Here is a 13,970-nt window from a genome sequence, read left to right on the forward strand (position 1 = left end):
TTTCACATCAGCAAACAAGGAAATGCATTGGTGATTTCAATTTTCTACCATCAAAAGTCATAATAAAAGTTGCACCATTCATACAATATGCCCAACAAGAGATAAATTGAATACATATGATGGCCAAGTCATATGAATCAAACAAAATGTTCATTGAGGCCTTTTATCGAACATGTAGTATGCAATGTGCAAGTTCATCACAATTAAGCTCAAATTTGATCATAACCAACCCAACAATCAAGCAACAATACTTTGCAATACACAGAAACAACAAAGAAAGTAGCTAATTAAATCTAAGCAACATAAAAGAAATGAAAGCAATTGCAAAAATATTAACATAAATAGAAAGGAAAAACAAGAACCTGAGATATAGAGGTTGAAAAGGACAAGAACTAGGGAGGAACAATGGCACTCCTTATAGCCACTGTAAAATCACGGCGTTTGGGTATGCCGGAAAAAGAAACACCAGAAGAGAGAACTTACCGGTGGTGAATAGAGAAAAGAGAAAGAATAGAAAGAAGGAAAGAAAAGGGAAGAGAAGTAAGAGAAAGAGAGAGGTTACCGGCAGTGGGCTGACGGTAGCGGTGGCCGGTGGAGCTGGGTAGAGAAGAGAGAGAGAGTAGCTATAAAGAAAAGAAGAAAAAAAGAAAAGAAAGGGCTGCCTCTCAACAGGCAGGTTTCTCTGTTAACGCCCAGAACGCGATGTGTGCGGGCACACAGGGGCCTATGCGGATGCACAGAGATGAAAACTTAGAAGGGGTACGAATGCATACAGCGTGTGATCGCTGCAACTAGAGAGGTTGCACAAAGACGTGCGGACGCACAAAGTCGTGCGACCACACAGACAGGTTTTTTTTAATGTACTTGAGGACAGAATCATGTGTGCGTGCGCACACAGGTCCGTGCGCACGCACAAAGGCAAAAAATGGGGGCGATTGAGCACGCGCACAAGCTTTTCCCTCGCTCCCACCAGAGTGGTCTGCAATTGGTGTTCGGGCACACACGTCTGTGCAGCCGCACAGATGAAGTATGAGAGGGGACGTGTTCGTACGCACGCAGGCATGCGCACGCACAGATCAGAGAAAACAAGGCAGCACGCATGCACAAGCCGTGCTGGTGCTGCGACCATAGGGTGTGTGATGTCGTGTGTGGACGCACAGGTTCGTGCGATCGCACAAGTGACGAAAAAACACAGTTTTGTGCGTACTCACAGATGCCCTGTTTCAAAAAATTCTTTTCTCTTCAGAACTAAGGTTCTTACCCTTAGCATATCAACATACCAACCCCAAATCATTCAAACAAGCACAATTTCATAGTCCACAAGTAATTTAACGTAGTCAACTCAAAATCATCAAACCAAACCGAAGCTACCCATTATATCACAAGAAAGCAAATAATTCAAAAGGCAATAAAAAAGAGATAAAATTAGAATAATGTTACCATGGTGGGGTGTCTCGCACCAAGCACTTTGGTTTAGAGTCCTAAGTTGGACTTACATGGCTTCATTGGTCACTTGAAAACTTCACCAAGGAGGAAAATCTCCAACTCCTTGGCATTCTTGGGTTGAGTGTGATCCTTTGAATTTTACTTCTTGGCAACATCCTCTTCTTCTTGCACTTTCCCATCCTCAATCAATGGATCATCAATGATGTCGCACCCAAAAATAGAATAAGCTTCAAGAACAGGCTTGTTGGACTCCTCCAAAGTGAACTTGACTAACTTGCCATCCGACTCGAAAGAATAGACTCCCGAATGTGCGTCTAGCTTGAAACGGGCCGTCTTTAAGAATGGCCTTCCAAGGAGTATGGACGATGGCTTGTTAGAGTCAATGGGAGGGGTCTCCAAAATGTAAAAATCAACTGGAAAGAGCAATCCTTGAATATTAACTAGCACATTCTCTACAATCCCCACAACTGACACAATACTCTTATCGGCTAGTACAAACCTTGCCCCGGACCTCATTAGGGGAGACAAATTCAATCTTTCATAAATGGGGAGGGGCATAATGCTTATGCATGCCCCCAGATCATACATACAGTCTATGAATTTCATCCCACCAATCAAGCAAGTGACCAAACATGGGCCGGGATCATTGCATTTTTCAAGAAGTAAAGAAGAGATAAAATCATCTACCGGCTTTGTGTTTAGGTTGCCAAGCTTATCTTTGTGAGTGCAAACATCTTTAAGGAACTTGGCATATTTTGGCACTTGTTGAATGGCTTGGAAGAGGGGGACGGTGACTTCAACCTTCTTAAAAACTTCCACCATAGTGGGGTCAAGCTCTTTTTGTTTCTTGGCCTTCTTGGCTACGGTTGGGAATGGAATGGGCAAAGGCTCTTCAAGCAAAGTATTTTTCTTTGGCTCATTGACCTTGGATGGTTCTTCTTTGCTTTTGTCAACACTTTCATCTTCATCCCTCGTCACCTCCACTTCATCTCCTACCTCTTCAGTGTTTGTCTCCTCACTCAACTTTGTAGGTATATAAACATTTTTATCCAGTTTAGTGTCGCTCCTAAGGGTAATGGCATTGATGCTACCCTTAGGGTTGGGTTGAGGCTGGGAGGGTAAACTACTCGAGGTTGAAGCTTGTTGGGTGTTTTGTGCGGTTTGAGGAGGGAGAGTTAAACTTGAAAGGGCTTCAGCTATCGTAGCCATATATGCCTCTTTTTTTTTATGGAACTCTCGTTGCTCTTGCATGAAGGTGTGAATTGTGTCATTCATGTGAGGTTTATTGGAGGGAATGGTTTGGTTAACTTGAGGAAGGCTAGACCTACTATGTGGGTGTAGGTACTTCCCTTGAGGTTGAGATTGTAGGGTTTGTTTGTAGGGTTGTTGGTATTGTGGTTGACCTTGGGGATGGTAGTAGAGTTGAGTGTTTTGGTTGTGTTGAGCTTGAGGAGCTTGGTTCCACCTTTGATTTGAATTATCCCTCCACCCTTGGTTTTGATTGCCTCCATGTTGGTAAGATCATTGGTTGTAATTTGGTCTTTGCGGATAAGGGTTAGCTACTAATGTGTATTTTCGGAAAACGAAAAAAAACGAATCCCAAACACACAAAACTAACCAGCAAGTGCACCGGTTCGTATTAAGTAATAATAACTCACGTGAGTGAGGTCGATCCCACAGGGATTGAAGGATTGAGCAATTTCAGTTTAGTGGTTGATTTAGTCAAGCGAATCAAGATTTGGTTGAGTGTTTTGTGATTAACAGAATTTAAATTGCATGGAAAGTAAAGGGAATGGGTAAATTGCATGAAATTAAAGAGAACAGAAAATAAAGTGCTGAATCTTAAAGAACAAGAAATTAAATGGCAGAAACTTAGAACGCAAGAAATGTAAATTTCAGAATCTTAAAGTGCAAGAAATGTAAATGGCTTGAATCGTAAAGGGAATTGGGGATTGGCTTTGCAGAAATTAAACAAGGAAAAGAAAAATTCAACAAATAGGAATGTAAAAGATGGATTCAATTAAACCGGATCTTAAATGAAAATGAGAATAAGCTTGGTGTGACAACGAAACAAGGAAATTGAAATTGAAAGCTATAGATCTCAGGACTCAAGAGACTAGATAGCCAAGTCTAGATCTCACTACCTTCCTAGATCCAGCAAGAACAATTGCAAAGGAAATAAAGAAGTGTAAATTACAGAGAGAATAGAATAAGAAGCAATTAACAGAAAAGGGAATTCAATTAAGCAGAAAATTAAACAAGATCTTAAGGTGAGATTGAAACAGAAGTTCTTCAATTCTCCACCCAAGATCCGAAGCAAGAAAAGTAAAGAGTGCTGAGCAAGAACAAGGAAGAAGAGAGATCAATTCTCCTCCCAAATTCTCTAGAATTCTAAAGCAACAAATCAAAAATGTAAAGGTGAGCTCTCTGTAAGTGTTCCAAGAATGCCAAAGGAAAAGCTCCTCGAAAAACTTAAATCCTAAGTTATTTATACACTTTCTTCAAATGGTCTTCAAGCCTTGAATTGGGCCTTTGCTCTTGATGGAATTGGGTTGATAAAGGCCTTGGTTGATTGCTCTTGGAGTTGGAGAAAGATCCATTGTGAACCGGGTTGAAATCATAAAAGTTTGAGTAAAAGTTTGAGGCAAACTTTTACTCAAACTTTTTATACCAGATTGCTTAAGCTTGCTGCTACCAACGTTTGAGCCAAAGTTTGAGGTCAAACTTTTGCTCAAACGTTGGCCCCCTTGTAAATGTGTGTGGCGCCAACGTTTGCCAAAAAGCTTGAGGCAAACGTTGGCGCAAACTTTTCTACTCCAGGGTGTGCAAGTGTGGCGCCAACGTTTGCCAAAAAGTTTGAGGCAAACGTTGGCGCAAGCTTTTCTCCTCCAGGGTGTTGGTTTTGTGATGCCAACGTTTGCCAAAAAGTTTGAGGCAAACGTTGGCTCAAGCTTTTCTCCCAAAAGTTTGAGCTAAAGTTTGAGGCAAACTTTTGCTCAAGCTTTTTTTCCTCTGGAGTGTTTTCAATTCTTCCAAAAGTTTGAGCTAAAGTTTGAGGCAAACTTTGGCTCAAGCTTTTTTTCTCTGGTATGTTTTCAACTCTTTTAAAAGTTTGAGCTAAAGTTTGAGGCAAACTTTGGCTCAAACTTTTTGTTCTCTCTTGCTCCTAGCCCTTCCTTCTTCCTTCAACCTTCTTCAAAGCTCTTTTCACCTATCACCAATCAATCAAAACAATCAAAGCTATGCCCCAAATCATGAGATTGTGTTTCTTTCATAATATATGACAATTATAGCATAAAATCTCATGAAAGTGCATGAATTCATACATGGTTGATTGAATCAAAGGAAACATGGAAATCTACCCAATTGGCTTGGTTATGGCTTAAGAAAGTGCATAAAATCAATTGAAAACAAAAGAAAAAGGCTAGTGAAACTATGCTAAGATGACTTGTCATCACAACACCAAACTTAAAGCTTGCTTGTCCCCAAGCAAGAAAAGAATTATTGAGAAGAAATAATGAAATGGAAGAGGATGTTCATGCTAGCAGAGTATTATTGGTAGTTCATGGGGTTTTATGTGGATATGTAAACACTCACTTCTTATTGACTTTTAGGCCTAGAAAGTCTCCTTCAAGCATCAAGCAACACACTGTTATGACCTCTCATTATTCCTTTGTCCTTGACTATTGTTTTTCTCTATAAGATTTAGTTCAGTGTCATGTGTAACAAGTTTTTTTCTTTCTTTATACTTGACACATTATTCACTATAGACACTTGGCTCACATTCCTTCTTAGAACATTGATGCCCAGCACCTCTTTGGGTTACTAAATGCCTTGTATTTAGGTTGCTCTTGATAGTGGACTTTCAGCTGATGATCCCGAGTTAGTTAACCCAAGTCACCGAGTGTTGATGCACTCCAAAGAACTTAATAATCCAAGCAGATCCTAGTACAAAGACACCACAGGCATATATTCTAAGGTTCAAGCTATTGGTGTCTAGCTTTGTTTCTTTTTATTTTCTTTTGTTCTGTTGCCACTTTTTGGCTTTTTCTTTTCTCTTTTTGTTTTTCTTTTTAACCAAGGACTTTTATTTGATTGAGATTCATAGACAGTAGGCCACTTTCTACTTAGAAGGAGACATCCTAGTTCTTTTATTCACTAAAAGTGAGCTATCATACAATCACACATACACACCACCACTTACTTTTATTGTACTTCTATCTAACAGAGAACTATCTCACTTCACATTCAAACATTTCTTTTATTGAATTAAAGATGCAGGGGACAAAGCATGCTTTTTGTTAAGTGAAAGTAAACACACAAGAACACATTTAGACTAGCTTACTTATTTTAAGGGAAACAAACATAATTCAAAGACTATTTTAAACAAATAAGATGCATGCTTTTTTCTTTGTGGTGATGAACAAGGAGCAAGTCCACCTTTCATTTGTCATGATTTTTCTTTCTTCTTTCATACACTTGGTTGCTGGTGTTCCCTGTGTCCATGTCTGTTGTCTGTTGATCCCGCCAGAACCCAGCTCTATTCATCGCCTCCTCTACTCTATCTTCAAGCTTCATAGCATTGCTTACTTCTATCTCACTTCTCCCTTTGAAGAATTCATCGAAAGTTGGAAATGTTGGATCCATGTTGTGCAGATGCTTTCCAATATAGTTCAGTTTGATTTGACTATTTATGTTGTAGTCGGCTTGGACTTCATATCTTGCATCTTGGAGGGTTGTGAACTCTTTGAGAGCCCTTAAATTTTCAGGTTGCATTTGTACCAACTTTCCAAATGATTCGTGAGATTGAAAGGCATGCTCCTCTTGCATCACGAAGAATTTTGACTCAAACTCACTTTGTTTGTTCATCATTCTTAGCTCCCGTTCTTCTTGCTCTTGTTGGTTTTTCATGTATAGTGAATGGTATTCCTCTTGACTTTCTTGAATTCTCATGTACTGTTATGATAATCTTCCAATTGCTTCCTGCATCTGAGTCATGTCCAGAGTGTTGTGTGATGGACTGTGTTGTTGTTCCTCTTCCTCTTGTGGCTCTTCTTCCTCTTGTAACTCTTCTTCCTCCATTGGTTCTTCTCTTTGCCTTCTTCCATGTGGTCTTCGGCCCTGATGCGCTTCAGTAACCATCATCATTCTTTCAATCGTTATAGGCATACCCGGGTTCAACCATGTTGGGTTGTCTTCCTCCATTGGCACTTTAGCTTTTGCGCACAACCTCAAAATGGTGCTTGGGTAGTATAACCAAGACCCGGCCGAGTTCTTCTCTGCAAGTTTTTGAATGTCTTTTGTAAGGATTTCATGAACCTTCACCTCTCCTCCCACAATAATGCAATGCAACATAACAACTCTCTTCCTGTTGACTTCTGAGGTGTTTACTGTGCCCAGAATTGATCTTTTCAATAGCTCATACCATCCCTTTGCTTCCGGGGTAAGGTTTCCTCTCCTCAGATACTTGTATTTGTTCTTGGCATCTCCTTCCCACTCTGAGTTCTCCATACAAATATCTCTAGAAATTCTATCATAATCCGGATCTCCATTTACCCTTTGGTGGTATCCAGGTTCACTAAAGCGGACTGATTTTAGTCCCAAGACTTTCTTGATGGCGTCTGAGCTAAAGTCTACTTCCATCCCCCGTACATAACTCTTGTACGTTGGGGCTTCACCCGTGTTAAGTCTTGGGATATTGGCATAGAACTCTCTTATGATATTTGCATTGACTCGAGTGATAGGTGAGACGAGTTCTTCCCATTTCCTCTTTCTAATCTTGTCCTTCATTTCTTGGCACCCTTCATCTGGTAGCAAGAAAGGAACCTCTGGATATATCTTCTTCTCATTCATCCATTGAAGTTGTAATTGATGGAACCAAGATCTAAATCTCCATCGGTCATATTCAGGTGTACTCTCCTCCATCATGGGATCTTTCCCTTTTCTTCGTTTGGTTCTTGAGGAAGAGGCCATGATCACTTGGTTGGTTGGTCTCTTTGGGGTTAAAGGGAGTGTGAAGAAAGTTGAAGATTTTGACAAGAAAAGTGATTGAGGCTGAGCTTATATGATGAAGAATGATGATGGGAATGGAGTTTGAATGGTTGGAGTGTAGAGGTGTGCAACTATTCGGTTATGTGCATGGCTTGAAGGTGGTATGTTACTTAAATGAACAATGGAAGGCTGGGATGCAAGTGGATATTATGTGAATCAAAGGTGTGCATGTGAGAGTGAATGAAAACAAAACTTGCTTCTTCAATGGTCTCTACCGTGATCATTCCAAGGAGTGGCAGATTCACTTTTTGAGACATGTGATGGGATTTTGTCCTCATGCTATGCTCTCCCTTTGTCTTGTCTCTTTCATTGAGTGTTCTTTGACCACCTAGTCATCACAACAAGACATCAAGGATCAACATTATCAAACCGTGGCAAGAGTGCTTCCTTTATTTACAACTATATGAACTCTCATTCCTTATATCCATTGTAACCGTGACTTTTCTTGGAGGACACCAAACTTAATGTTTGGTTATATAGTTTAAAAAATGTTTCTTCCTCCAACTAGTGTTCTTGAAATCCCAATGTCACTCTTGGTTAAATGTTTATAAGAAATGTCTTCATCATAATTTTCCTTTTTCTTTTTTTTCTTTTTTTTTTCATGAAGGATCAATTGTGTCCCTTAATCAGTGCATCAAGGTTTGATGAACACCAAACTTGTCTCTTGTTAAGGGGCAAATGTGAGATGCTGGTAGTTAATCACAATTGATGCCTTCATCACAGAGTATGATTTCTTTTCAATTGAAAAGTCTCAGAAAGTGACAACGTATGATCATTGGTGCATGAATTTTTTATTTTCATGAGAGGAAAAACACCAAACTTAGTGTTTGGTCATATGCTAGGCATATAGTATGAAAATATTTGTAACACTGGTTTGGTGTGCTTGAAGGCACACCAAACTTTAGAAGTCTTAGCATATGTTTCAAAAGAAAAAAATTTGCATGCATTCATTAAGTATGTCCATGAAAAGAAAAATTTCATGCTCAGGTGATCATAGCTTATTGAATTTAAAATGACATAAATCTTAAATCATGGGTTGCCTCTCATGAAGCGCTCTTTTATTGTCACTAGCTTGACACTGGGGCTTTCTTTTATGGTGGTTGATGATTGTAGTGCCTCAACTTGTCTCCCCTGACTGTGATCCTCCTCTTTGTTCCTTGGTGTTCAATTTCAGCATGCTCCAATGAGAGTATGTTGCTGACAGTGTAATAGTCATCAGTCTGTTGGCTTGTTCCCAGTTGTTGATATATCAATTGCACTTTGTCACCTTTGGAAAGCCCTTCTGTTGGAATCTTCCTGTTCTTCCAACCCCTTTTTGTTTTGTTTCTGTGTTTCTTGCTTCCTTTTGTTAACCTTTCCTTTTTGGCCATAGGCTCACTTTGGAGATCTCTCTTCTCAGTGGCTAATACTCCAATATCCTCTTGAACTTCTTTATCATTCTGCACAATCTTTTGCCTTGGGATGTTGCTGTGAATCACCTTGTTGCTTTCTTTCTTTAACTGTGATTCTTCCTTGTCGAGTTCTATATAGTCTTTCTTTTCATCACTGAACTGCGCTTCTGGTACTACTTTCAGAGTGACACTCTTATCATGCATTCTGAGAGTTAATTCCCCTTGCTCTACGTCTATGATAGCTTTAGCAGTGGCTAAGAACGGTCTCCCAAGTATGATGGAGTCACTTTCATCTTCATCTGAATCTAGAACCACAAAGTCTGCAGGGTATATGAATTTGTCCACCTTGACTAGAAGGTTTTCAATTACACCCCTGGGGTATACCATTGACTTATCTACCAGCTCTGACGACATGTGTACCGGTTTAACTTTCTCTATATGCAGCTTTTTTATCAAAGAGGAGGGAATTAAGTTAATACTTGCTCCTAGATCGCACATTGCCTTAGTGATGGTTAATTTCCCAACGGTGCAAGGCAGCAAGAAGCTCCCTGGGTCTTCAAGCTTAGGAGGAAGCCCTTTTTGAATCAAAGCCCTGCATTCCTCAGTAAGCAGTATGGTCTCTTTCTCATTCCAACTTCTTTTCTTGTTGATAACCTCCTTCAAAAACTTGGCATACAGAGGCATTTGCTCAAGTGCTTCAGCAAAGGGAATATTGATTTCCAGCTTTTTGAAAGTCTCAAGGAACTTATGGGGATATGGCAGCGGAGGTGTGATGCTTTTTCCTGCTTGCTGCTGTCCCTGAATCACTTCTTTTGAATTGTGTGGCTGGTTGTTCTTTTCTTTGGGTTTCTCAGTGCTCTTGTTTGGCATCACAACTTGATCCTTGGCTTCATCTGCCTTTGTTTTCTTTTCATCTTCTATTGGTCTTGTGTTGCTCTCTACTTGCTTCTTTGTAGTGTCATTGTTGCTCATCAATGTTCTCCCACTCCTTAATTGTATTGCCTTGCATTCTTCCTTAGGATTTGGGATTGTGTCACTCGGCAGTGAGCTTGAAGGTCTCTCAACAGAAATCTGTTTGGAGATTTGCCCAATTTGCCTCTCTAGGCTCTTCATGGAGGCTTCATGGTTCTTGGTTGTCATTTCTTGGTGTTTCCACATTTTGTCTATCAAGGTTTCCAAGTTGGTGAGTCTTTGAGATTCAGGTGATGCTTGTGGTGGGTTGTGAGATGTGGATGGTGGATGGTAGGCATTTTGGTTGGTGGGTTGGTTATTAGATTGGTAATGGTTGGGGTTGGGGTAGTTGTTTTGAGGTTTTCTGTAGGGGTTTTGGTTAGTTTGCTACTGGTTATGGTTTTGGTTGTTTCTTGAAGTGTTTTGGTTTGAGTTCCTCTGCGATGGTTGTTGGTTCTGGTTGTGATTATCTCCCCATTTGAGGTTTGGGTGGTTCTTCCAAGATGGATTGTATGTGTCATCATACACTTCATTCTGTCCAGAATTTTGGTTGTGCATGTACTGGACTTTTTCATGCTGCTGCTCCTCTTGAGTTTCTTCATTTTGCCCCCATGTGGATGATGGTTGGCTTGTGTTAACTGCTGCAACTTGGAGGCTATCAATCCTCTTGGCCATTTGCTCAAATTGTTGTTGAATTTGCTGCTGCATCATCTTGTTTTGAGCCAAGATTGAGTCCACTCCTTCTAGCTCTATTACTCCTCTCCTTTGTGATGGTTGGCGATTTCTTTGATGAGCAAAGAAATATTGATTGTTGGCCACCATGTTAATAAGATTTTGAGCTTCTTCTGCTGTTTTCATCAGTTGCAATGATCCTCCAGCTGAGTGGTCAAGTGATTCTTGAGCCTTTAGAGTGAGTCCTTCATAGAAGTTCTGTAGCTTGTCCCACTCAGTGAACATTTCTGGTGGACATTTCCTCAGCAGAGCCTTGTATCTCTCCCATGCTTCATACAGATTTTCAGCATCCAATTGCGTGAATGTTTGCACCTCAGTCTTCAGCCTGATGACTCTTTGAGGTGGATAGAATTTGGCTAGAAATTTAGTCACCAAGTCATCCCAACTAGTGATGCTTCCTTGGGGAAAAGTTTCAAGCCATTGTGCGGCCTTGTCCCTTAATGAGAACGGGAACAGCAGAAGCTTGTATGTTTCAGGATTCACGCCATTGGATTTGACAGTGTCACAAATCCTTAAGAAGGTAGATAGATGTTGATTTGGATCCTCCAATGGTCCTCCCCAAACGAGCAGTTGTTTTGGACCAATGTAATGAGTTGTGGCTTCAGTTCAAATTTATTTGCATTGACATTAGGGGTGAGAATGCTGCTTCCACAATGTCTAGCATTTGCAAAGGTATAGGAGGCCAATACTCTCCTCTGCTGTGGGTTATTGTTAACCCTTCCTCCTGGATTAGATGGATCTCCTTCCATCTCGTGATATTCTTCCTCAGATTCTTCCTCTCCAACAATATTTTTTCCTCTTTCAGCTCTTCTTAACCTTCTAAGAGTTCTCTGGTCAGTTTCAAATAAAACAGGAATGGATCTCCCTGTACCTGACATACAAACAAAACAAAAGAAACACCACCAGTAACTCTTCAATCTATTGCTAGAATGAAGTTTAGTTTAAGCAAAATTTCAAACAGTTAGCGTGTTAGTAAAAAATTAGAGAAACAGAAAAGAAAAAGTTCTTGATCTAGATCTCCACTTCATGTAATCATTGTCAATCTATTTCAATCCCCGGCAACGGCGCCAAAAACTTGATGTGTATTTTCGGAAAACGAAAAAAAATGAATCCCAAACACACAAAACTAACCGGCAAGTGCACCGGGTTGTATCAAGTAATAATAACTCACGTGAGTGAGGTCGATCCCACAGGGATTGAAGGATTGAGCAATTTCAGTTTAGTGGTTGATTTAGTAAAGCGAATCAAGATTTGGTTGAGTGATTTGTGATTAACAGAATTTAAATTACATGGAAAGTAAAGGGAATGGGTAAATTGCATGAAATTAAAGAGAACAGAAAATAAAGTGCTAAATCTTAAAGAACAAGAAATTAAATGGCAGAAACTTAGAACGCAAGAAATGTAAATTTCAGAATCTTAAAGTGCAAGAAATGTAAATGGCTTGAATCGTAAAGGGAATTGGGGATTGGCTTTGCAGAAATTAAACAAGGAAAAGAAAAATTCAACAAACAGGAATGTAAAAGATGGATTCAATTAAACCGGATCTTAAATGAAAATGAGAATAAGCTTGGTGTGACAACGAAACAAGGAAATTGAAATTGAAAGCTATAGATCTTAGGACTCAAGAGACTAGATAGCCAAGTCTAGATCTCACTGCCTTCCTAGATACAGCAAGAACAATTGCAAAGGAAATAAAGAAGTGTAAATTGCAGAGAGAATAGAATAAGAAGCAATTAACAGAAAAGGGAATTCAATTAAGCAGAAAATTAAACAAGATCTTAAGGTGAGATTGAAACAGAAGTTCTTCAATTCTCCACGCAAGATCTGAAGCAAGAAAAGTAAAGAGTGCTGAGCAAGAACAAGGGAGAAGAGAGATCAATTCTCCTCCCAAATTCTCTAGAATTCTAAAGCAACAAATCAAAAATGTAAAGGTGAGCTCTCTGTAAGTGTTCCAAGAATGCCAAAGGAAAAGCTCCCCGAAAAACTTAAATCCTAAGTTATTTATATACTTTCTTCTAATGGTCTTCAAGCCTTGAATTGGGCCTTTGCTCTTGATGGAATTGGGTTGATAAAGGCCTTGGTTGATTGCTCTTGGAGTTGGAGAAAGATCCATTGTGAACCGGGTTGAAATCATAAAAGTTTGAGTAAAAGTTTGAGTAAAAGTTTGAGGCAAACTTTTACTCAAACTTTTTATACCAGATTGCTTAAGCTTGCTGCTACCAACATTTGAGCCAAAGTTTGAGGTCAAACTTTTGCTCAAACGTTGGCCCCCTTGTAAATGTGTGTGGCGCCAACGTTTGCCAAAAAGCTTGAGGCAAACGTTGGCACAAACTTTTCTACTCCAGGGTGTGCAAGTGTGGCGCCAACGTTTGCCAAAAAGTTTGAGGCAAACGTTGGCGCAAGCTTTTCTCCTCCAGGGTGTTGGTTTTGCGATGCCAACGTTTGCCAAAAAGTTTGAGGCAAACGTTGGCTCAAGCTTTTCTCCCAAAAGTTTGAGCTAAAGTTTTAGGCAAACTTTTGCTCAAGCTTTTTTTCCTCTGGAGTGTTTTCAATTCTTCCAAAAGTTTGAGCTAAAGTTTGAGGCAAACTTTGGCTCAAGCTTTTTTTCTCTGGTATGTTTTCAACTCTTTTAAAAGTTTGAGCTAAAGTTTGAAGCAAACTTTGGCTCAAACTTTTTGTTCTCTCTTGCTCCTAGCCCTTCCTTCCTCCTTCAACCTTCTTCAAAGCTCTTTTCACCTATCACCAATCAATCAAAACAATCAAAGCTATGCCCCAAATCATGAGATTGTGTTTCTTTCATAATATATGACAATTATAGCATAAAATCTCATGAAAGTGCATGAATTCATACATGGTTGATTGAATCAAAGGAAACATGGAAATCTACCCAATTGGCTTGCTTATGGCTTAAGAAAGTGCATAAAATCAATTGAAAACAAAAGAAAAAGGCTAGTGAAACTAGGCTAAGATGACTTGTCATCAGCTACTGCTAATGTAGTGTCCTCTTAGAGTTGAGGGCACTCATCGGTGTAATGAGTGTTACAAGCACAAACACCACATATCCTTGCTGGTCCTTCGATCCTTGGAGGTTGAGGTAGACCATTTATCAAGGCTTGAGGAATTTGTTGCCCTTGGGTGATTTGTCTCAACAAGATTGTCATCTCACCGAGGGTCTTGGTCAAAATGGCATCCCTGGAGGGAGAAACTTCACTCAAAGCTTTCGGTTGTGGACTTCTTGCCCTTGAGTGCTGAGTTGAGTCCGCCAAGTCTGATATAACTTTCCACGCTTCTGCAGCGGTCTTGTTTTTGGTCAATGATCCTCCACTCGCGACATCTAGGAGAAGCTTGTCATGGTGGTGCATTCCTTGACAGAAATAGCTGATAAGAACCAACTCATCA

The 13,970-nt window shown here is 39.9% G+C and overlaps 1 protein-coding gene across 1 annotated transcript; it reads right to left on the reverse strand.

Moving 5' to 3' along the window:
• Window positions 1-1,584: 1,584 nt before the first annotated feature.
• LOC112763513 (uncharacterized) lies at window positions 1,585-2,655 on the reverse strand. The gene has a single exon (XM_025809164.1). The coding sequence runs from the start codon at window positions 2,653-2,655 to the stop codon at window positions 1,585-1,587; it is 1,071 nt and encodes a 356-aa protein (XP_025664949.1).
• Window positions 2,656-13,970: the final 11,315 nt, after the last annotated feature.

The sequence above is a fragment of the Arachis hypogaea genome, chromosome 17 (genome assembly GCF_003086295.3).
Source record: "Arachis hypogaea cultivar Tifrunner chromosome 17, arahy.Tifrunner.gnm2.J5K5, whole genome shotgun sequence".
Taxonomy (NCBI): domain Eukaryota; kingdom Viridiplantae; phylum Streptophyta; class Magnoliopsida; order Fabales; family Fabaceae; genus Arachis; species Arachis hypogaea.